We start from the raw sequence: 21736 nt of genomic DNA, 5'->3' as shown, positions 1-21736 counted from the left end.
AGGCTGCAGGGAAGCGAGCCCTGGGGTCTTTGCTTGGTTCTCGGTGTGTGTGAAAGTCTGCTCACTTTTGGCTGCAGTCAATCAAGTGTGCAACGGCACCGTGAGTGTGTGAAAACCAGCGGTTGCCACAAACTTTCAATTTGTAGAAAGTGCAATAAAATGATTTTCACAAGGACCCTCTGACACCCGTGCCCCCGGGCACACCTTCCACAAGGCACATCTACAAGGTAGACAGACAGGGGAGTGAAGGGGACTACAAAGAATTAGCGTGCTAACACACTCACACTAGTACACTAGTATTTGGTTGTTAAGTGTGCAGGATCCCGCTCCATGTACATGAGGGGCTTCAAAGAGCTCACAGGCCCTGTGTCCGTGTAAAGGGCTACGGTCCCAGGACCCCTCAGGGCAGCTCGACTCCGTGCCACAGTTGCTAAGAGTCGGAATCAATTCGATAGCGGTGAGTTTGGGTGTTGTATGTACGCAATACTTTTGAAATGAATCACCAGATACGAGCTCTACCTCCAGGGAGGCACACGGGATGGCAGGGGCCAAACACCTCCTGCCACCGAGTGGGTCCCCGCTCATGCGGACCCTGATCTTTGCAGAACCAGCAGCCTCATCTTTCTCCGGGAACAGCTGGTGGGCTTGGACGGGGACCTGAGGGGCAGCGTGGAAGGCAGGTCACTCCTCGCTCTGCCCTCTGCCGTGTCTTTTGAATGTTGAACCAGGTACACATTATCTACCGGGGAAAATGAGTAAACTGCAAACTGTCGTGCCGGTCACGGAGAAGAGGGATGACCCACCTGAGGCGGCAGCCCGGCCGTCTTCGGGGGCCTTGGGTCGGCCAGTGGCCCGGACAGCAAAGATCCGCCCGTCGCTGGTGCGGATGTACGTCCCTATGGAGAAGAAGCATGGGGAGACTGCTGGCGGCAGGTGTGCACAGCCAACCCTGGGAAGCCCCCGCCCAGTCATGATATGAAAGCAGGTCTCTGACCCTCTCTTAAGACCCTTGAGACAAGAATCCCACCTACACTGGTGGTACAGCCAGTCTGCAGCGGCACGACACTCCCTCAAAAAGTTGGGAATAAAATATCACCTGCCCCAAACCCCTCTATTCCTACATCTGAACCTGGAAGAAACATGGTGGCTCCTCCACGCCTCTGCTCTCCCGGCTGCCCCCCGGGGAGCGGCTATAGGAGGCGGGGACCATGTGTCCACACATGCTGAAGGCCCTCGACCACCACGACCCTGGCCGCCAGCTTCCACCGCAAAGATCAAGCAGAACACAGAAGTCTCACTGTTCAGGCAGTACAAGATTCAAGATGGAGGGGATCTGAGAAACTTCCCCGGCAGCAATTGGCCCACGTTTTTTGAAATGTACCTCAGAGATGCTAGCTGCCCTTTCAGGATTCAAGATCAACAAGAGGCCAAGGACTGGCTTCCTGGCTTAGCGATTAAGACTCCAATATGGGGGTAGTGCTGAAAAATGCAAGGGCACAGTGCCCAATAATGCAAAACAATGCAGATAATGCAACTACAATGGCAGAGCCATGGGTCAACTGGGGTTGACCCAGTTGTAACCCAGGTTGTAAGCAACCCTGGTTTCAGGGCTGTGGACCGGCTCTGGAGAAACTTCTTCAGATTCAGGGCCATGATGATTAGCCGGTAAACGCTGAAGGCGAATCGAGTTTCAGCTCAGGGCTGCCTGTTCAAACAAAGGAGGGCTTGTCCGCTGCGCTGGACCAGCACCGTCTGCGTTCGACACAGGAAGCTGCTCAGAGAAGAGCTCAGGGGGCTACCGACACACAGCAAGGATGCCATTGCTGCTGTTCAGGCAGCTGCCGTGGATCCAGAGACAGGCCACAGACCAGGCAGAGTTGGAAGATGATGAACACTATGGGGTTTCAGCGTCTCGCCTACGCATATAATCGGGGCCTGTGTACACTCCTGGCATGTGTTTGGTAATCAAGTGTCACATTTTTGAGGGAAGAATCCCGGAAAATATACGGAGTTCTAGAGATTTACCACCATTGCTTTCTTTTTCCTTTTTTTCCTTTAAGAAAGTTTGGGCAAGTGGAGAAAAGAAAGAGGAGCTGAACCAAGAATGGACGAGCACGAGTACTAGACACAGTCACAAAAACGGGACGCACCTGAATGCCGAGCAGCGGAAGACCAGATACACAAACGTTGATTCACACACGCAACACAACATCCTACGAGGCTACAAACCAAACAAGGAGCCGGTAAAGCCCCTTGCAGCCTGGCTGAGCCTGGGGGAGCTCGTGCTGAGACCTGCCAATCCCAGAAGGGCAAATACTGCCATCAAAAGAAAAGGCCTCTCACAAGAGGACAACAGCACACATTCCTAGATGGCTGTCGGGTGGGACAAGGAGGTCTGGGGGGAGACCCCTGTTAACTTGGGCAAGGGGGAGCAGCCTACAAGGAGAGAGGGAATATGATGGAGGCTGAGACGACACTGGGGGGTGGTTAAGGGCCATGAGCAGGCGCTTGGGCAGACACCCCGGCTCTGGAGAGGAGTGAGAGGGAGCCGGGGGGCATGTGCCCATGCAGCCACCACAGGCCTGACCATGTGTCTCTAACTTGGTTGTAAACTTCCACAAATGGGGGTAACCTACAGGGGACGGAAGTATGAACACGTTTGAGCCATCACCAAACCCTTGGAGGAAATGAGTCTCTGGCACAGGTGGGGGCTCAGGGCCACAGCAGCAGAGGACGCCACGGCCAACGGCACACAGTCGGTCCTGAAAGACAATGTTCTACACCCTACTTGGGTGGGTAGGACTAGAGTTTTAAAAGCTGGCGAGAAGACATCTACGGTGCAAACACTGGTCTCTCTGTGGTCAGTAGGAAAGACGGCTGAAGAAAATGGAAAGACAAGTAGAAACCGTGTCCAATGGACTAAGTGCGGGCCCAGCTCCCTAAGACCAGTAGAACTAGGTGGTGCCCGGCTCTGTAAAGGATCACCCTGCAAGGGGCTGGGTAGAATGAGAGGAAGTATGGAGCAGGGCTCAAAACCGCTCCATGCCAGAGCTCCTTGCCTTCAGTCTTGTCCCCCACCCTCCCCCCCACCCCCCGTGTCCGCTCAGGCCCATCCAAGACGGTGAGAGAGTCAAGCCACTGACCAGCGGCTGCGGACCAAACCCAGCTCTGCTGAGGAGCTACAGAGGCCCTTCTCCACCACGTGACCTCTCTCTCCTGGAGAGATGACCCTCTCTCCCTTCCAGCTTGTGCCGTACCTCCTCCTCCTGCTTCTCGGGCCAGCGCTCCGACCAGAGGCAGGACAGGAGTGGGCAGCTGGTCAGACGCTGGCTTACCTTTCGTCCCACGGATGATGTGGACACTCTCACCAGCAGAAATTCTGGCTTGCACATCCGTGGCGCTGTTTAGTCCAGGGATGACAATGTCTGCGGAAGACACAAGTTTCAGATTTCGATTACGCAGGGCCTGGCTGAAGGCGGAAAGGAAAACGCCTTCTCCCTGTCCGCTTGTGCTTCCCACTGGTTTCTCCAGAAGCCTCTTAAATGACCGAGGGCCAACAGCCAGGAGGATGAAGAGGGCAGACCCTCGCCACACGACGACAGTCACCATAGAAACAAGAAGCTTCTGGGAAACCCCATCCGTCTTCTCATCCATTCCCCGTGATTTGATCTAAAATTTGTGGAGTTTGGGTTTGGGGAGAAATTCCGTTCTAGTGGTGACTTCTGCTTCCTTCGTCCTCTGGCTGCACAACTGCACATCTCTGCGCCCCATAACCAGAGGCTCCAGAGTAGCCTGGTCCTGTGCTGTGCCGGCATTACCCAAATGCCCGCCCAAAGAGCGAAGCATATTTTCAAGAATCAACAGAAAAGGGGGCTAAGGTGGGGCTCTCGTTTCATTTTAACACCGAACAGAATGAATTAAAAGATTTCCAACAAAATCTACATATCATGCGTATTTCTAAATAACAAGGTAAAATAAAAAGATCATGAGCCACTTTCCTTTCCAGTCACCCTGAGTCACAGCACCAACCACAGCAGGGGAGGAGGGGCCACGCAAGCCCACTGACCCACCTGGCTCGGGGTGGGACGAGCCTTATCCACTCCCTCCTGATCCAGCTCACTAAGGAAGGAGCGGGCCTTCTAAGAGCAAGCGGGGTGGGTGGCTGGCACCACACGCAGCTGACCCCAGGCAGGCAGGGCTAAGAACTCCCACTTGCTTGGTGAGACCTTCGTAGACCACCCGCATGTCCTCGTGGTCAGAGGCTACCCCACGCCGCACCCAAAGGACGCCTGGCTCTGAGTTCTTCTTGAACGAGTTCACAAAGCGCACACTCGAAGCCAGAGGCTGCTTCCTTCCCGAGGTTTACTGCAGTGGCCAGTGCAGCCCAGCCTCGGATGCACTTCCTGAACGCACAAAGCCAATGAACAACACAGAGACAAAAGGCCCGGAGGAGGAGATCCTGACCTGTGGTGGTGACCACCTTCTGCACGAGGACCCCTGCCCGCTGCAGGTAGTTGATCGGGAAGTTCACCGATGGGCCTGTGGCCGAGGCGGCGCTCACGCTGCCTCCCAGGGGAACGTGCCGAGGCATCATGGGGATGGGGGTGGACTGCACGGGTCGCACGCTGGCCACGGGCTTTTCGTCACTCTTCAGGGCTGGCTGCCTGTGAGAGAGGGACACACGGGCTGAGCGGGCTCGGCACCAAGGCCTCCCCCCTCCCCTCCCTTCCTCCAAAGGCTTCTCCACCCTGCGCCCTCAGTTGCTTCCGGAGAAGCGAGGATCTCTGCAGTCTAATCAACTGAAAGGGAACCAGAGGCGTCGGTGGAATAAGGGGCATCGTCCTCTAGGATCTAGACTGCCTGAGTGCCCTCCGCCCTCACGCATGACTGTCCGACGACTGCCCAGAAGACGCATGGTGGGGGATGTCCCTGAGAGAGATTGTGGGGGGCAATTGTGCAGCCCTGCTAGGATATCTCACCAGTTCCCAATACAATAGTGCGACAAAGAAGTCCACGGAAAAGGGAGCCAACACGCACAAGACCACACCGGATGCCATTTTTAATGTGGATTTAGAACCCATTTTGGTGGCGGCCAGACTGCAGGATTCAGCACGCCCGCCGGCTCCATGGGTCAGGCACAGGACAGCGAATCTACCGGCAGACTTGCCAGACACAGCCTGTGTGAGAAGACGACAGACAGACGGACGGACGGGCGGGCGGGCGGACGGATGCAGGCACGGCCTCAGGAGAACAGCAAGGCCGGCAAAGTCAGCGGGCTGCAGAGGCACCCTTGGTGCTAGCAGAGCCCGGACCGCGGAGAGAAAGAAGGCTCTGCAGGGCGGGGCCTGCCCCGGTGATGCGGATTTCCACCAGAGAACACACTGTGAAATCTTCACTCGACACAAGAAGAGGAGCAGAGCAAGGGAGTCCCCGGGAAATACCAAAAATAGACGTTGGGTCAGCCGGCACCCCATCAGACTCACCCGAAAACACTCCCTCCTAAAGGTCAACAAACAGACCTTGAACTATTTACAGGCTTTTCTTTTTCGGTCGTTGGTTTTTGTTGTAGTCTTTTTTGTTTTCTTTTGTAGCTTTCTTTTGCTCTGTCTTGTTTTTGTGCATATTATTATCTCTGCAGGTCTGTCTAGATAAGATAGGCAGGATACACAATCCAGAGGAGAAAACAACGTGACCAACGGCTCTGGGGGCAATGGGAGAGGGGGAGGTGGGGGAAAGGAAGCGTGTGTTAACAAACCCAAGAACAAGGGAACAACAAGCAATCTAAAATTGATGGCGAAGAGGGCGTAGGATGCCTGGTAGGGCTTGATCAAGGGCAATGTAACCAGGAGGAATGACCAAATCCCAAATGAAGGCTGAGCATGAAGGTGGGACAAGAGGAAAGTAAAAGGAAATATAGGAAAGAACTAGGAGGCAAAGGGCATTTATCGAGGTCTAAATACAGGCATGTACATATGTAAATATTTATATATGATGATGGGTAAATAGATCTACGTGCATATATTTATAGGATTAGTATTAAGGTAGCAGAAGGACATTGGGCCTCTACTGAAGTACTCCCTCAATGCAAGAGCACTTTGTTCTATTAACCTGGCATTCCATGATGCTCACCTTCCCGACACGATCGCTGAAGACAAAGTGGGTGCATTAGCAAATGTGGCAAAGAAAGCTGATGGTGCCCGGCTATCAGAAGATACAGCGTCTGGGATCTTAAAGGCTTGAAGGTAAACAAGCGGCCATTGAGCTGGAAAGCAACAAAGCCCACATGGAAGAAGCACACTAGTCTGTGTGATCATGAGTGTCGATAGGATCAGGTACCAGGCAATCAAAGATCCAGAACAAAAAATCATATCACTGTGAATGAGGGGGAGTGCGGCGTGGAGACCCATAGCCCACCTGTAGGCAACTGGACACCCCCTTACTGAAGGGTCGCAGGAAGAAGATGAGCCAGTCAGGGTGCAGTGTAGCACCGATGAAACAAACAACTTTCCACTAGTTCTTTAATGCTTCCTCCCACCCACTATCATGATCCCAACTCCACCTTACAAACCCAGCTAGACCAGAGCATGTACACAGGTACAGGTAAGAGCTGGAAACCCAGGGAATCCAGGACAGATAAACCCCTCAGGATCAATATTGAGAATAATCATACCAGGAGGGTAAGGGGAAGGTGCAGGGAGAAAGAGGGAACTGATCACAATGAACTATCAACAACAGAAAAGTGGGCGAAGGGAGGCATCGGACAGTGTGAGACATGAAAGAGCAATAACAAGTTATAAATTATCAAGGGGGGAGGGAGGGGGGAAGGAGGGGGAAAGGAGGGAGGGAGGGAGAGGGGAAAATGAGGAGCTGATACCAAGCAGAAAGAAAATGTTTTGAAAACGATGATGGCAACAAATATGTAAATATGTCTGACACAACGGATGGATGGATGACTTGTGATAAAATGATTAAAAGTTAAATGTAATACAAAGAAGAAGAGGATGAATCTCCATGGGGTTCCTGGGTGATCACTCGAGGAGGAAGAGGCTGGCCCTGCCCAGAGGGAGGGCGCTAGAGGACAGGGAGCTCGTCACAGACCAGCAGGAGCTGCTCAGCTGAAAACACCCGCGTGGAATCGTGCACCCCGCAACCAGAAAGAGCCACAGGAAGCCGCGTCCCGCGGTCTCTTCCTTCACATTCGCCCTCTGGACTCTGCAGCCCGACCCTCCGAGACATGACTTTCCCCAGTCTCCACAGGCCCGGCCACAGCGCTGTGCACCCAGACGGGCCCTCTAACGGCATGAGCACCGGCCGTGAATCTCCACAGGCCACGCGGCCCACAAAGCTCACTGATGAGGCCTCGACAAAGCTGTTCCAGCAAACATCCTGAAACCGGGTGCCTGGGCATCTGCAGACATCTGACGCATTCGTCCTCGCCTGACTCCAGTCTGGATGGCTGCACAGGCCATCGGGGCAGCCCCCTCCACCACCCTTTGCCCTGTGGACCCCCAGTTCCCAGGCAGGCTGACAGTCACAGAGAGCCCCAGCAGGGCCAAGGGCCTGTTTCTTTAACACCTGCCCCGGCAGCTCTGTGGGGGCTACGGGCCCTGGGGAGAGTCCCTAAGAATCAGCCCAACCCTCCTACTCTGCCTGGGTGAGACGGCCTCTTCACAAGCACCCAGAAAGGTGTCAGAGTGGTGTCAGAGTGGGCCAGGGATGGCTCTGCCGCAGCCTCAGTCCAGCCCACTTGTCTATGTGCCTCCCACTAGCCCCCTCCGGCGGTGACAGGGGAGCGGGCTAAGGGAGACGAGGGAGGCGCGCGTTCCCAGGCGGCCGCACAGCAATGATGCTGCAGGCTGTGAAAGAGCAAGAGCTTCTACCTGAGATGAGAGCACCGTGACGTAAAGTGTTGCAGGCGGACAGATGGACGGACGGACTGATCAGAAACCAGGTGCTGAGATCTGACACGAGCTCGGTGCTGTAGCTCTGACAGGTTTCCAGAGAAAATCGGGTTAAAATAATTCCCACAGATTTAAGAATGCTCTTGAGTCATGATCATCGATCAGATGATTTTAAATGCAATGACTCAGTCAAGCAGCTGACCCGGATGCTCCTGAATGGGAGGGGGTGGGCTGGGAGGCACCGTCTGAAATGGAATGAATGCCGGGGACCGGACGGGCAGACAGGCGGGCTGGGGGTGTGGGAGCAATAGACACATCCCTGGGAATCCTTACAGGCTCGACGACACATGTATGGTGACCATTAATGAGACAGAGCACAAGGGGCGCAGTCATGAACCTTCACTGACGATCGTCAAATACCTTGAGTGAGGGAGGGAGTCACTCACTGCCCCGGGACCAAGGGCAATTCCACAAAGAGAACACTCTACACCCTGCTTTGGGGAGCAGCCACGGGGACGTTACAAGCTCATGAGTGGTCCCCAAGGAACAAGCACTGGTCCCTCCCCGCCTGGAGCTTATCAGTGCACCAGGCCCCTAGACCGGCAAACAGCAGGCCGAAGCCCGCAGGCCGAAGACCGAGCGGTGGCTCAGCACCAGACACGGCTCTGCAACGATCCCAGCCGAGAGCCCAGTGAAGCTGGAAACCCTGGGAGAGCAAGCCCAGCGGTCGGCTAGAGACTGGGCTGCAGCCACCCTCGGGTCTGGGACTGAACTCACCTACGGCTACGCAACGGAAAATTCATCCGCTCTGTAGACTTGCCCCCAGTTCACAATAAAAACAGAGTTGAGTACAGAAAGACAAACCAATTAAACACAGATGACTCTTCTATGATGTCTCCCCAAAGGCCTTTCTCAGCCGGCGTCGTCGCGCAGTGCAGCCTGAGAGCCGTTCTAGCACGGCGCTCACGGGGACCTCCGCGGGCTTGCGGCACACTCATAGAACCAGGAGCAAGCCCTCGACCGCAATCCAGGACCCAGCGAGAACCTGGCTTTCCTCCTTGAAACTCGCTGCCAAGGCAAGGGCCAGGGCCAAGGTGCCAGGAGCAGGAGGCAGCTGTGCGCGGGCAGGGACTGGGCCTGTGTGTGTGGACAGGCTGGATTCCAGAGCCACTTAAACCCCAGTGGTGCTGACCTGCCCCTGCACGTGACCCAGGAACAGAGCCTGTTCCTCACAGCAGGGAAAGCCAATGTTGCCAGCTGTCCTTGGGTTAAAGAAGAAACCAGCGCAGAGATGGAGGGAGTCTGGCCTCCTGCCCCTCCCACGACTCACCAATTCCTCTGGCTGAAGGCAGGCATGCTGGCCAGGCTCTGGTCACTGGCGGGGTAGTACTGCGCGTACGATGGGCGGGTGTAGGGGACGGACGTGCGCTTGTCTTCCTCGTAGCTTTTCTTGGCTGCTTTCTTCTCGGCCTTGGTCAGCTTGTGATCCTTTCGGTTCAGCAGCAATGACTCATGTTCGAAAGGCTCCTGAGGACAGGGGAGGACACTGAGTAAATTGCCGGTCTCTGCGCCAAGAGGCCCAGTGCCCAGCAAGTCTTACTCTGAAGCCAACAGAGAACTGCCCACTGTGCAGACACACGGGTACGCTTCCCCGCCTCGGGGCGAGAACATGTTTCGCAGCTCTAACCCTGCACCCGCTTTAGAAGACTAAGCCGGCCTTCACACCCAAAGACGAGGACTGCTCGCAGAATGCACGACTACAGTTCTGGAAAACAAACACTGACCAAGCGATTCCACCTGGCCGAGCTCAGTCAGCTGCCTGTGAGCAACAAGGCCTCTGTAGAAGGGAGGGGAGGGGAGAGGAGGGGAGGGGGCCTCGCTGACAGAGACTGCACGTCCTCAGGGCTTTACCTTGGTGATGAGGTGAGGGTATTTGAGACAGGCAAGTTGCAGGACGGACTCTTTGATCCCCTTGATGTTCAAGGACGATTGGGGTGCGGGCTCCTTCTCCACAAAGTGCAGCAGGTTCTCCACCTCCTTCCGGGTGAAGTTGAGCATTGGATTCAGATCATCCACCACCCGGTCTGAAAGGAAGAGCGAGGAGACGTGAGCGGCGGGTGGCCAGGACTGCAGACGCACAAACACGCAGGTCAGCGGGGGTGTCCTCGTCGCCATTTGTCTGACCCACCCTGGGCCGGGACCCCACTGAGGCTCTGAGCAACAGAGACGTCTCAGGACAAAAGCTGGTGTCCTGGCTGGGCTCTTCCTGGTCAGTGGAGGACGTCCTCTCTTCCCAGCAGCAGCAGTGGGTGAGGTGGGAGGAAGGGCTGGCTGTCCAGGAGTCGAAGCCCTCTAAGCCGGAGCCCCCCCCCCTTGCGCCCCCCATGCTCCCCGCCACCACTGCTGATGTGGGCCTCTCCCTGGGCCTGCAGGCCGGCCCACCTGACATGCCCTGCTTGGAAATCTGCCGGTCGTAGATCTTCTTCTCCAGGGTGAAGTCAGCCACCAGGCGGTAGATGTGGCAGGGTTTCTTCTGGCCATAGCGGTACACCCGGCACACTGCCTGGGCATCGTGGCAAGGATTCCAGGAAGCATCAAACACCACTACTCGATTGGCACCAATCAGATTCACACCCAGGCATCCAGCCCTTTAAGACACCAGTCAACAAGCACGGAAAGTCTCCAATCAGCACACCCACTGTGGTGCCCACCCCAGCCAAATGTACCTTCCAGCCCCCCCTAAACACTCCCCACACAGGGTCCCGTCAGCTCGCACAGAAGACCCCCTCCACCCTTCTGCAGCCAACAAGGCCTCAGGTCCTGGCCAGGTACACGCCTCGGGCGGGAGAAACCTCTGTGCACAGGGGTGCCTTTGGAGAACGAGGGGCTCCCACCCTGACGGGGCACTCTGATGGCAGGCGGCAGCTGCCCTTGGGCTGCGACAAAGGCCATCAGCCCTACAGTCACACCTTGACCTCACAGTCACATTCACCGCATGGCCTAAGTCTCAGGACACTCTTGAAAGAAAGCAAATTGCCGAAGTGGAGAGCAGGTATTTCGAGATTGAAGAGGGCAACAGGTGTGCATAGGTGCTTGACTCAGTGGATGTATGTATGGACTGTGATGAGAAATGTACGCGCCCTCAATAAAATAATTTTTAAAAAAAAAGAAAGCAAATTGTGATCATTGTTGGGATTTTTCCTTTTTTAACTTCCTTTTAATTTATTCAATAAATTTTCAATTAACCAAATGGAATAAAAATAGTAAAAACTGATTAAACAAGGGCATCACATGTTTTATAAGTCACATATTCTTTAAAATATATATATATTTTAAAGGATCAGCAGGGAGCTTGAATGACCAGGTATTACACGGGCCAATCGAGTTTTCAAAGCTCTGCCTGATAGCAAGTCTATTCACATCTCTCCAGTACAGTTGGAGGGGATTCACCAGAGGCTTAATCCACGTAGGGACCCTGCGGATGGGTCTGGGCTCCCACCCTCCTCCACGGGCATAACACAAATTGAGTGTTCACAATTTAAACTCTGAGACTTCCCCTCCGTCATACTTGGATTCTGTTATTGTCATCTATGGATCACAGAGGCCGGGGCGCTTCCTCCGTGTGGACTGAGCTGACACCTCGCTTACAGGGCTGCTTGTTTGAACACAAGCCTTGAAGACCCCAGACGCCACTCCCACTGAGAGCCGGGCCCCGTCTGCTCTCCTCCCCACCCTTTGCTGCAGTGATCTCCGCATGAGGGTGGCAGACTGGGCAGAGTGGCTCTCACTGCGTGTGAACGAGGCTCGGGACCAATGCCTGACCTCCTGGCTGTACTCACCGCGTGGACAGGAGGAACAACCACGTGGCGAGGTTGCTGGGGTCGTTGAACTGATTGATGAGCCGCTCCCGCTCGAAGGCAGGCGTGCTGCCGTCCAACCCTAAGGGGCGGGAACCACAGGAAGGGGAGGCGTGAGGGCGCAGGGAGCAGCACTGCTGGACAAGCACGCTTCAAAAACACAGCCACCATGAGGACCACTATGCTGCTGAGATGCCCACCGCTGGACACTCCCGAGGCACACACTGAAATGGACGCATCAATACAGATGGTTCCTGGGAGGTGGGGATGTGCAGAGAGTATCAACTACGGTCCCCCTTCAAGTATTTTGGGTCAAGTCTAAAGCCAAGGTTCCCAGACTTCAGAGCGCATACAAATCACCGAGAGCTTGGTACACGTTGCCTCTCCCCTGGCCCCGGTGAGTGCGTGAGGCCAGCAGAGGGTCCTGCACTTTCATACGGATGGTACCCCTCCACCAGGACTGTGCGTTCTAACAGCGCACTGCGGAACACTTGCTGTTTAAAAAGGCATTGCCATCACTTGATTCCAGTTCACAATGGCCCCACAGGGCAGATTCTACAGCGATGACCTCTATGGGCACAGGCTGCCCCGTCTGTACCCCACAGGGCAGCTGGTAGACATGAGCGCCAGTCCTCCTGTCAGCAGCTGAGCAGTAAGCCACTGGACCACCAAGCCGCCTTCAACCTCGCTCAAGGGAGAAACAGAATCAGTGGAGAGGAGTGGGAAGGCTTACCCGAGTTGGGTGGGTGGGTGGGTGGGTGGGGACTGGATGACAGCTTGGAAACACCAACAAGAGAAGGTGGGCAACCTTTGCCTCTGGTGGAGTGAGCAACGGGGCAGGAAGTGCCCAGCAGAGCTGAGCTGTACACCAGCTGTGGGCAGGTGCGACCCAGTGCGCTCCAAGGCCTGGTAGCCCCGTGGCTCCAAGAGCAGAAATGTCCCCTTGAGTTTTCCTAGCCAGGCAAGATCTCCAGGTAGTTCTTCCTTGGTACCACCTGAGGAAGTCCGCCCCACCTGGGGACTACTGCAGGCTCTCCCCTACAGACCCTAACCTCCTCTCCAACCTGGGCTCCCACATGTCTGAGCATAGCTCACCGGCGTCGCATGATGCAGGCATGCACTGAAGACCGATGGCATCAGACAGAGCAAGGCCAGGAGCAACTGTTGGACAAACCAGCAATTACTCACGTGCAAGCACAACTTGAGGTTGAAGAGAAAGTTTAAAGTCAAGACGTGCATGAAAGTCAAGGCACAACCTGGAGCATACACCACGGAACGCCCTGAACGCCACCCAGCTGTGGGACACCAGCACGGACACCCAGCCTCCAGGAGCCAGAAGGTCATTACACAGAAAGCAAAGACCAAACGGATTCCAGCAGCCTCGGAGAGCTCCTCCCACGTGCTGAAGGAGGAGGACTGAACAGGGATCTCAAGGGGAGCGTGAGGAGAGCCCCCGCAGACTGGAGGAAATGAGCCGCTGGCCCTCCGTCCACCACCGCAGGGTGGCAGATGAGCAGAAGATGGCTTGCTGTCCGACCAATACAGCGCCAGCCGCTGGCAAGCCCGTGGAGACGCGGCACTGCACAGGGGCAACTCCGAAACTGCTGCCGTCTGTGCCCAGGCGGTCGGCTGAAGAGAACCGTGCTGTGCCTTTCCAAAGCACGGCAAGGCACGGTTCCCGTGCGCTCGGGCCCTCGGCATCCCGCGCCACCTCGCAATCGTCCTCAGGTCTGAGGCCACTGCTGCAGCCTCTCGGGCCACCTTGTCACGGAGCCGCCCCTCACTTTACCAAGCAGGAGGTCCTATTCTAGGGCCTGTCAGACAGGGGCACCATCTCAAGGAGGGCTTGTCTGTTTTCACTGCCCTTCGACTTCACCAGGCCTGAGGTCTTTTTCTACGTACAAAGCAGGTGAGGCAAAGTCTTGCCATCTTGCTTCAACGGAGCATGCATTCTGGCTGTCCTTCTTCCAAGACAGGTGTGTTTGTCCTTCTGACAACGGTCCGTCGGACTCTTGGCATTCTTCGCCAGCACGAAATCTTCCCTAGTCAGTGTGCAATTTTCACAAGCATGTGAGGCGTTTGAAAACACCACCACATTACCACTAACACACACACGCAAAAGCCACTGGGGCTGTTTGTACACAAGTAAACCCTCCATAGAATCTGGCTCCTTGGTCTGAAGATTGAGGGCGTGGTTTCATGGGACAGCCAGTCCACTGGCAGTGACGTGCCGGTGCTTACGCTCGGCTCCTAGCTAACTTCACCGGCCGGCTGAGGCCTGGAAAGCTTACATCTAGACAGCATCTGGTCCGTCACCCCGGGATCGGCAGGGGGAGAAGGAACGGCAGGAACAGAAAGGATGCGGAGTGAGTGGCTGAGAGCCTTCATGAACGCGATGTCCGCCCCCCTCGCTCCCTCCCCAACCCCCCATAATTGGACCAGAAGAGCCAGTGGTGTCTGGCTACATTGAAGTCACCTTGGCCCTTCAAATCAAAGCTGCCCTGAAGTCGTCTTGAAGCTGAACTCGTAAAGCAAACCTGCCCGATCTAGTTCCCAACAGCAACCGAAAGGATTCGGATCGATGACGCAGGGGGCAGAGAGCAAACGTTCCTGAGAGGGCGACCTCAGGAAAGGCCGGGTGAGGGTGGGAACCCCAAACATACACGCAGAAACTGGGGGTCACTGCGTGCTGTGCCTAGTATGTTCTTAACAACAACGATAAAGAAAAACTAGAGGGAAAACAAGCAAACAGTGTGCTGCATTTGGCAAACCTTCTGTGAAGCACCTCTGTAACGCATAAGAAGCAAATGTCACTTTGGGGACCAGCCAAAGCCCCAGAATGGGGGGTCACGTCACGGGGGAGGAGCACCAGTAACCAGTACCCGCAGTGAGCACGAGCGAGTCTGTCCTGGAAGAACAGGACGTGTGCTCCGGCCCGTCCTTAGGGAGAGCCAGCACCTGGAGACAGAAGGACCTCCTGCTGAGGTCAGTGAGGCCCGTGGGCAAGAGGAAGGCCCCAAGGATACAGCTGACCAATGGTCCATGGGCTCAAGCACGTCAACGTCGCTGAGAACGCAGGGACCAGGCCCTGGCCTGCTGCACACGAGCGGTCACCGGGGCTGGAGCGGACCTGATGGCGCCGAAGACCTGCTGAGCTCAGGTTCCGGGCAGGGGTGGCCTCCAGCTCTCCAAGCCTTCCTCTAAGCCGGAGGCCACCCACAGGGGATGATTCCCCTCTGCCCTGCCCGCCTTCCTCCCCCACCCACCCCAGCGACATTTGGCAATGTCTGGAGACATTTTTGATTATTAAATTGGAAAAGGTGAGGAGCTACTGACATTTAGCGATTGGGCATCAAGATGTTGCTGAACATACTATATACCTGTATAGATACACGTATATATACACACATTGCTGAACATACTGCATACACGTATATGATATACACGTTGCTGAACATACACGTAGCACAGCCCCCAGAAGAGTTACCTAGCCCCAAAGTCACCGAACTGGGCCCGAGGTTCTCCATCTTTCCCCACTGCCCCCCAGAAGCAGCCCTAACCTCAGTGTTGGCGGTGCAAGCCCGTCCAACAGGCCCGAGGAAGGCTAAGTGGCCTGCTCCCGTAGGAACCCGTGGGGGCAGCTCCACGCTCTGACACCGTCAGTGCAGGTCGGGTGACACTGGTTGGCTGGTTTTTAAGGGTCCTTTTTACACACGCTGTATCTCATCATTGCCTCTTGACATTTTAGGAAGACAGACATAGCTGCACCAGTGTCTTGGACAGACATGGAAGGAGCTGTGGGTTTTCCACACCCCTCCTCCATCGAGCATGCACTCCAGGTCTGGTCCCTCTGCTCCCCCACTGGACTGACCGTCCAGGGCGCTCATGCGCTTCTGCTTCAAGCCCTGCCTCTTGAGGAAGCCTCGGCCATGCTGCGCCGTGCTCCTGAGAACTCCGCTCCCCACGCTGTCCCTCTCAGTGAAGCCTCGGCCCATGTCTTCACGTCTCTGCACCACCCCCACCCGGAGCAGCTGCGGCTCCCAGCCCTGTGCTCGCCGCCACCGCCGCTAATCTAAGACTTGAGGGAGAATTGGGGAGAGGAAAGGAGAACCAGGGAGAAGACAACAAAACTCACGGAAGTAGCTGACGTTTCGGACCCACTTCTGCGCCCCCTGCCCCTCGGCACCAGGCAGGCTGGGCACGTCACGTTTCCCGAGGAACTCCTCGATGAGCGCCAAGGTGGACAGGCTCTGGCTGAAAGGGACGGTGTTGGTTCAGAAGGCTCCCAGCCAGGGACCCGTGCCCCAGCCCACACTCGCGTGCAGCCCCCGCAGCGGGAGCCCATGCTGCTTAAAAGTGTCCTCGGAGTGGAGCAGGAGATCAGCATGTCCTCACACACTCATTGTGCACATCCCTTCCAAATGCCTGCCACTCGGCCCAGTGCCCTGGGCCCCCTCGGTTGATGGGGGCTAGTGTGGAGCCCCGAGCTGGCTTGGTGCACACCAACAAAGGCATTCAGCGTGAAGGCCCGAGCAAGCCTGCGGGAGCGCTGTGAGGTGGGAAACCTGCACTAGTGTTCCTATTCATGGAGCAGCAGCAGAAGGGCGTCCAAGGCAGAAACCAGCCGTGGGGGGGGGGAATAGTGTCTTATTAGGCACAGGGTCACTCGGCTGCTTCCAAGTTAGCCAGAGTCGTTTCCCCCGGAAATGATCAATGGAACTCCGCAGGCGAGGCCTGGGCTCTCCCAGGGCTGGACTCGCTGCTGTCCTCTCACAGCATGTCACGAGAGGAGATCACCGTGGGGCTCCCCTGCTCCCCCTGGGGCCACGGGGCCGCCAGCAGAAAGAAGCAGCCCCGGACGTCCATCTGTCTGAGGAGTCAGACCTGGACAAGCAGCAAAACCTGGGCAAGACTGAGAAGGTGATTCTGCAGTGAGTCACAGCACTGGTGCGGGAGGCATGCTGGGGGCGGGACGGGGGCACGTGTTAACAATCTCAGGAACTAGTTGGGGCAGGTCTACCCTGTCCTTCTAGGGCGGCCATGACCCAGCACCAACTTGACAGGGACGCTGAGTTGGTTTCCGGGGCTCTACATTTTTTCAGGAGTTGAAAGCCCTGTCTTCCTCCCACAGAGGCAGGTGGCTTTGACCTTGCAGTTAGCTGTGTAGCCGCTGCGCCACCAGGGCTCCTCTGTGGAGAACCAGATCCGGCTTTGCACCCCAGGCAATCTGACAGTGTACCCTGCTGCGTTCTTTGTTTAACACATGAAATCGATGCTTGGCTCTGCGGCCAGAAGTGGCCTAGCCAGAGCCTGCTGATTAGACCAGGATCTGCTCCTCTAAGCACCACCCTGCACCCGTGCTGTCGGCAGGATTCTACACTGCTCCTGCAGAGAAGCCACGCTGGGGAAGGCAAACGCAAGGGGTCATGACGATCAGCAGGGGCTGCGGAGGTGTGGCGAGAGAAAAGCAGGCAGGTGAGGCCCCGGCTGGTCTCACTCTGAGGGGCGGTCACTCCTTGTCATAAGACACCCCCGGAGCACTCCTCCTACCTGAACACAAGGATCTTGTCCCCTAGCTTCACACTCTCCTCAATCAGGTGGAAGAGCAGGACCATCTTGGGGGAATTCTCTAAGACGCCAGTCTGGTAATTGGTCAGAAGGTCTTTGGCCTGCAAGAGAAAAAGTAGGCAGCTCCGGGCAGGTCCAAGGGCTCATCTTGAATCATGAAATCCTTCGAGGCGGCAGCTGACCAGCCTTCTTCCTGGTTCTCAGCAAAGACCTGGGCAGCGTAGCACATGGTGCCCATGGTGCCCCTACCCCCAACCCCGCAACGGTGGCCTGCTCGACTCACCCACTCGTAAGTGACAATGCTGCTGCCGCGCTCCTGGAAAGGACTGAAGCCGACCCCCTGCAGGAATTTGCTGTTGGTGGCCTCTCCCAGCGAGGCCAAGGCACTGTCCTCCCCCTTGCTTTTTGTGCCCTGCGAGGGGCAGCGCGTGCTTGTCCCCGCCGAGCCGAGTTCTTCCACGTCCAGGTCCTGCTCGTTGGCCAGGCTCTCCTTCTGAAGGGCTTCGTACAGCACATCGGGGTGATTCCAGATCTGGGGGCCGAGGACAGGGCGAGATGGCACAGGGCAGAGGCCAAGCCCTCACGGGGATCCCAGAGTCCAGAAGAGCCACCTGCTCAAGCACAGCCAGAAAGGACAGGAGCCCCCGCCCTCTCTCTGCTTCTGCCGAGGGGGCTCACAGTGTGTCTGTGCACAGCCCAACGCTGCCTCAGGGGCCTTGCCCTACCATTCAAATGAGAGGCAGGGTGCCCCCGTGTCTATCAGATACCCCCACTGCCCAAGACCAAGCTGTCCCTACAAACAGAATAGAGTTGACGCACAGCTGACCGTCCAAAAGTCACGTCAGGCCCGTTCTCAGAGGGGTCAGCGCTGCAGTGTGCGCGTGTCTACTGCAGAGGCCTGGCTCAGGGCTGCAGCTACCAAATGAGTATTATCTCCAGGTTTCATGTGTCCCTGGATACACACCTGCGGCTGCCTGGGTGGATCGGCGGTCAGCTGGAAATAAGCCCTAACAGGCCAAGCCAAAGGTGCAGGTCCCTCAGGAGGTAACGGGAAGCACTTGGCCAAGTCAAAGCCGGACAAGGTGTATCAACCTGCTCAGGACACTTTGTGCTAAAGACAACCGAATCTTGGTCCAAACACCGATGCCCTGCTGCCCCACAGCATCGCAAGCGATGAGCTGAAGCTGCATCTAGATCCGAGTGAGGGGTCCTGTAACCTGTCTCTCCACCGGGAGACAGAGGCAGAAGCTCGGAGGACGGCGGCCGCTCGAGTCTGGGGCAGCTGCTGTCCAGCCCAGTTACACACTCGTCAGGGCCCTTGTCCTCTGCGCCCCCGGGTTCTCTGGGAGGGAGGCCCCACCCACCTTGCAACACACGCAGAAAGCCTTCAGGGGGTTCAACCCCAACCAGCCGCTGCTGCCACAGTCCCGGAAGCGGTCCATGAACTGTGTGTACAGATCCCGCTGGATCTTGGAGAGCCGCACCAAGATCACATTCTCTTCCTTGGCTGGGAGATGGATCTTCAGCACAGTGTGGCCTCTCCTACAGAAGCCAAGGGGTCAGCTGGGGCCGGCAGGGTGGCCCGGAAGGGACCTGACGCACCCGCCACCCCTTCCCCAACCTCCCTCGGGACGGCCTCGGCACACGGTGAAGAGGAAACAGGTGCTCCTCGGGATGGAAAACCGAAGCCAAGGCAGAACCACCTGTGCCAGGTCGCCATCTGAGGGACTGAAAACAGGCATTTACCGCGCTCTCTCTGCACGTGCCCTCGAACACAGAGGAGCACAGGCGGAAGAAGTCCTGCCTGAGCTCCTCCGGCTGGAGGCCACGCCCTGCCACCACCAGCGCTACTCTCCCGTCAGAGCAGTAAGATTCCTGCTCTCTCTGCTTCTTGGGCGCCTAAGACAGGCGGCCCCCAGGGCTCACTTCCAAGGGCAGCTCCTCAGGTCTGAGACCGTAGGCTTCCGTCTGCACGAAGTTTCCCGGCCCCTCTTTGCAACAGCACCGCGCTTGCCCTGAGGACAGCTCACCGCTGCACAAAGCCCTCCAGAAGGCTGTGCAGGACGTGGCTCCGGTATCGCATGAGGCGGACGTCCTGTGGTGTGCTGTCCACGCATTGCCCGTTCAGGATGGGGCGCTCAAACATGTTGCTGAACTCCTGCCTGGTTCCGAGGAAATCGGGGCGCACAAAGTCCACCATGCACCAGTACTCGATGAGGTTGTTCTGCAGGGGGTAGCCGGTCAGCACCACGCGGCGGCGGGACCGGATGTTCTTCAGGGCCTGCGAGGTGCTGGCCTGGCAGTTTTTGATGCGGTGCCCCTCGTCACAGATGACCACATCGGGGCCAGGACGACATAAGGCCTTTTCAAACTCTGGGGAGGGAAGAGGGTGCGGAATCAGAGGGAGACAGGGCCTGCTCTTAGTCAAGAATAGGAGGAGCAGGCCACCCTGGAGGAGACAGGACTGAAGGGAGCGAGAAAGCAGGGTCAGCCCGCGGGAACAGCTCCTGCGCGTCTGCACCCTGCTGACTCCTGCGTGACAGTTAGCCCTTCCTGCCCTGCGCTGAGGGTGGCCACTATCCTTTTGGCTAAGAGGAGAACTGATTAGCCTTCCTGGGGTTTAGACCAGGGGTCCTCACCCTCCCTCAGGCCGAGACCTTTCACACAGCTCCTCATGTGGAGGTGACCCCCAAGCATGGAGTTATCCTCGCTGCTACTTCACGGCTGTCATTAGTCACCACGTAAACCTCTGATATGCAGGATATATTTTCATTGTTACAAACTGGACATAATTAAAGCACAGTGATTAATCACAAAACATTATGTAATTATATATTGTGAAATATTTATGTGTTTTCCGATGGTCTTAGGCGACCCCCGTGAAAGGGTCGTTTGACCCCCAAAGGGGTCATGACACACAGGTTGAGAACCTCTGGTTTACACCAAGCAGTAAACCAGCCCAGATTCAAATGCACTCCGGGATAAAGCCTGGCGGGACTGGACCTGATCCTCTGCATGGGCGCTGGCTGTGCACTGACTGAGGGACAGGGTCTCCCCAGGCTATCTGGCCATCACTAATCAGTGGCAAACTCACTCCACAAGACACTGCTACCCAGTGATCAATCAAGGGAGCAGCCACTCTCTCACCTGCTCCGTGAGAGAAACAGGACCCCCGGAGGTAGCCCCTGGCCCAGCCCCACAGGAGCCCCACTGCCAGGGGAAGCAGCGACACCGAGAGCCAGCGGGGTCACACCAAGAACGCGTTCCATGTGTGGCCAGATGCTACTAGAAGACGCGACTGCTTTGGTCCTGAAACGGCCCCTGCGCACGCCCACCTCTGCGAAACTCCTGCTGCCGGTCTTCCTCATCCAGATCAATGATGACTGGGAGAGACCGTTTCTTGGTTTTCTTCGGTCTACCTGTGGCAAAGGACTTCTTCAGGGTGAGCAGTCGGTACATTTCATATCCCATCAGCAGCACCCCACCCTCTGACACCCAGTCGGCCATCACTTTAGCGCGAGCTGCCATCGTCCTGCAAGAGGGAACAGAGAGGACTGTGTGACGTGTGCATGCCTCTCCACAAAGCTGCCTTTTGAGACAAGCAGAGTGCACGTGAGGGTGGCTGCCGGTCTGGCCACCCCCAGGGAGCCCTCACAATCTCGCTGGGCTGACACGCACTCAGGGTCCCTCACTGCCCAGACTTCACCAGGCAGCAAGCCCTGGGCCGCCGGTTGGCCGCTCGAGCACTTCCCAGCCTCAGAAACACTCCCAACAACCCAAACCTGATGCACGTCGATGCCGGTGCACAGCAGCCCTAGGGGACAAGTTGGGTTTCCGAGGTTGGAATTCTTTACCGGAGTAGAAAGGAAAGGAGAAGATGCTAGGATTTTTCCATGAACTTTCTGGAGCCTCCTTGCACTAGCTGCACCGAGGATGAACTGGCTCACAGACGCTGGTTCAGCAGTATGACACACGAGCATTTGCAAATGACCATCCTCTTGGAGGTGTACACACACAGTGGTCGTTTGGTGTCAGAAGGAGACTTTCAAGCCCTCCTTAGGGTAAGAGAGGTGACATTCTGCACTTCCCCTGCCCAGGCAGCCGTGAGTTCAGGGCCAGGACAAGCGGTCCAGGAGGAGCGGTAGCAGAGAATGAGTGGCACTGTGCGGTGCCTCTCTCTTCAACAGCGGGGCCTGGCTGCACTTCATTAACTCCGTGTGGCCCAACAGTCCCCAGACCACCTGTGGGCCACTCAGTCTCCTCACTGGGACGGTGTGGCCCCACATTACGAGGGCAGCCTCAGCAGGAAACGAAGCCGATCTATGCAGTGACCCACGCCCACGAGCAGAAAGGGCAGCGCCGAGAGAGCTGGCTTGGACCAAGAAGGGCTTTCCATTCTTAGAAACTCAG

The 21736-nt window shown here is 56.6% G+C and overlaps 1 protein-coding gene across 1 annotated transcript in view; it reads right to left on the bottom strand.

Annotated features, from left to right (window-relative positions):
- Positions 1 to 21736, bottom strand: part of RAD54L2 (RAD54 like 2) — a 52945-nt gene that overhangs the window by 2342 nt on the left and 28867 nt on the right. Inside the window, exons 8-20 of the mRNA XM_004715190.3 lie at positions 20662 to 20858; positions 19357 to 19699; positions 18691 to 18868; positions 17610 to 17858; positions 17309 to 17427; positions 15894 to 16012; positions 11741 to 11840; positions 10344 to 10549; positions 9813 to 9985; positions 9232 to 9428; positions 4465 to 4664; positions 3336 to 3425; positions 804 to 896 (exon numbers count right to left, since the gene is read on the bottom strand). Coding sequence (XP_004715247.1) covers positions 804 to 896; positions 3336 to 3425; positions 4465 to 4664; positions 9232 to 9428; positions 9813 to 9985; positions 10344 to 10549; positions 11741 to 11840; positions 15894 to 16012; positions 17309 to 17427; positions 17610 to 17858; positions 18691 to 18868; positions 19357 to 19699; positions 20662 to 20858 — 2264 coding nt within the window. The remainder of the gene's footprint in view (positions 1 to 803; positions 897 to 3335; positions 3426 to 4464; positions 4665 to 9231; positions 9429 to 9812; positions 9986 to 10343; positions 10550 to 11740; positions 11841 to 15893; positions 16013 to 17308; positions 17428 to 17609; positions 17859 to 18690; positions 18869 to 19356; positions 19700 to 20661; positions 20859 to 21736) is intronic.

This window comes from Echinops telfairi, unplaced genomic scaffold (genome assembly GCF_000313985.2).
Source record: "Echinops telfairi isolate 266 unplaced genomic scaffold, ASM31398v2 ScPeMD7_7420;HRSCAF=8458, whole genome shotgun sequence".
NCBI lineage: Eukaryota > Metazoa > Chordata > Mammalia > Afrosoricida > Tenrecidae > Echinops > Echinops telfairi.
This window is presented reverse-complemented; position numbering and strand designations above follow the sequence as displayed.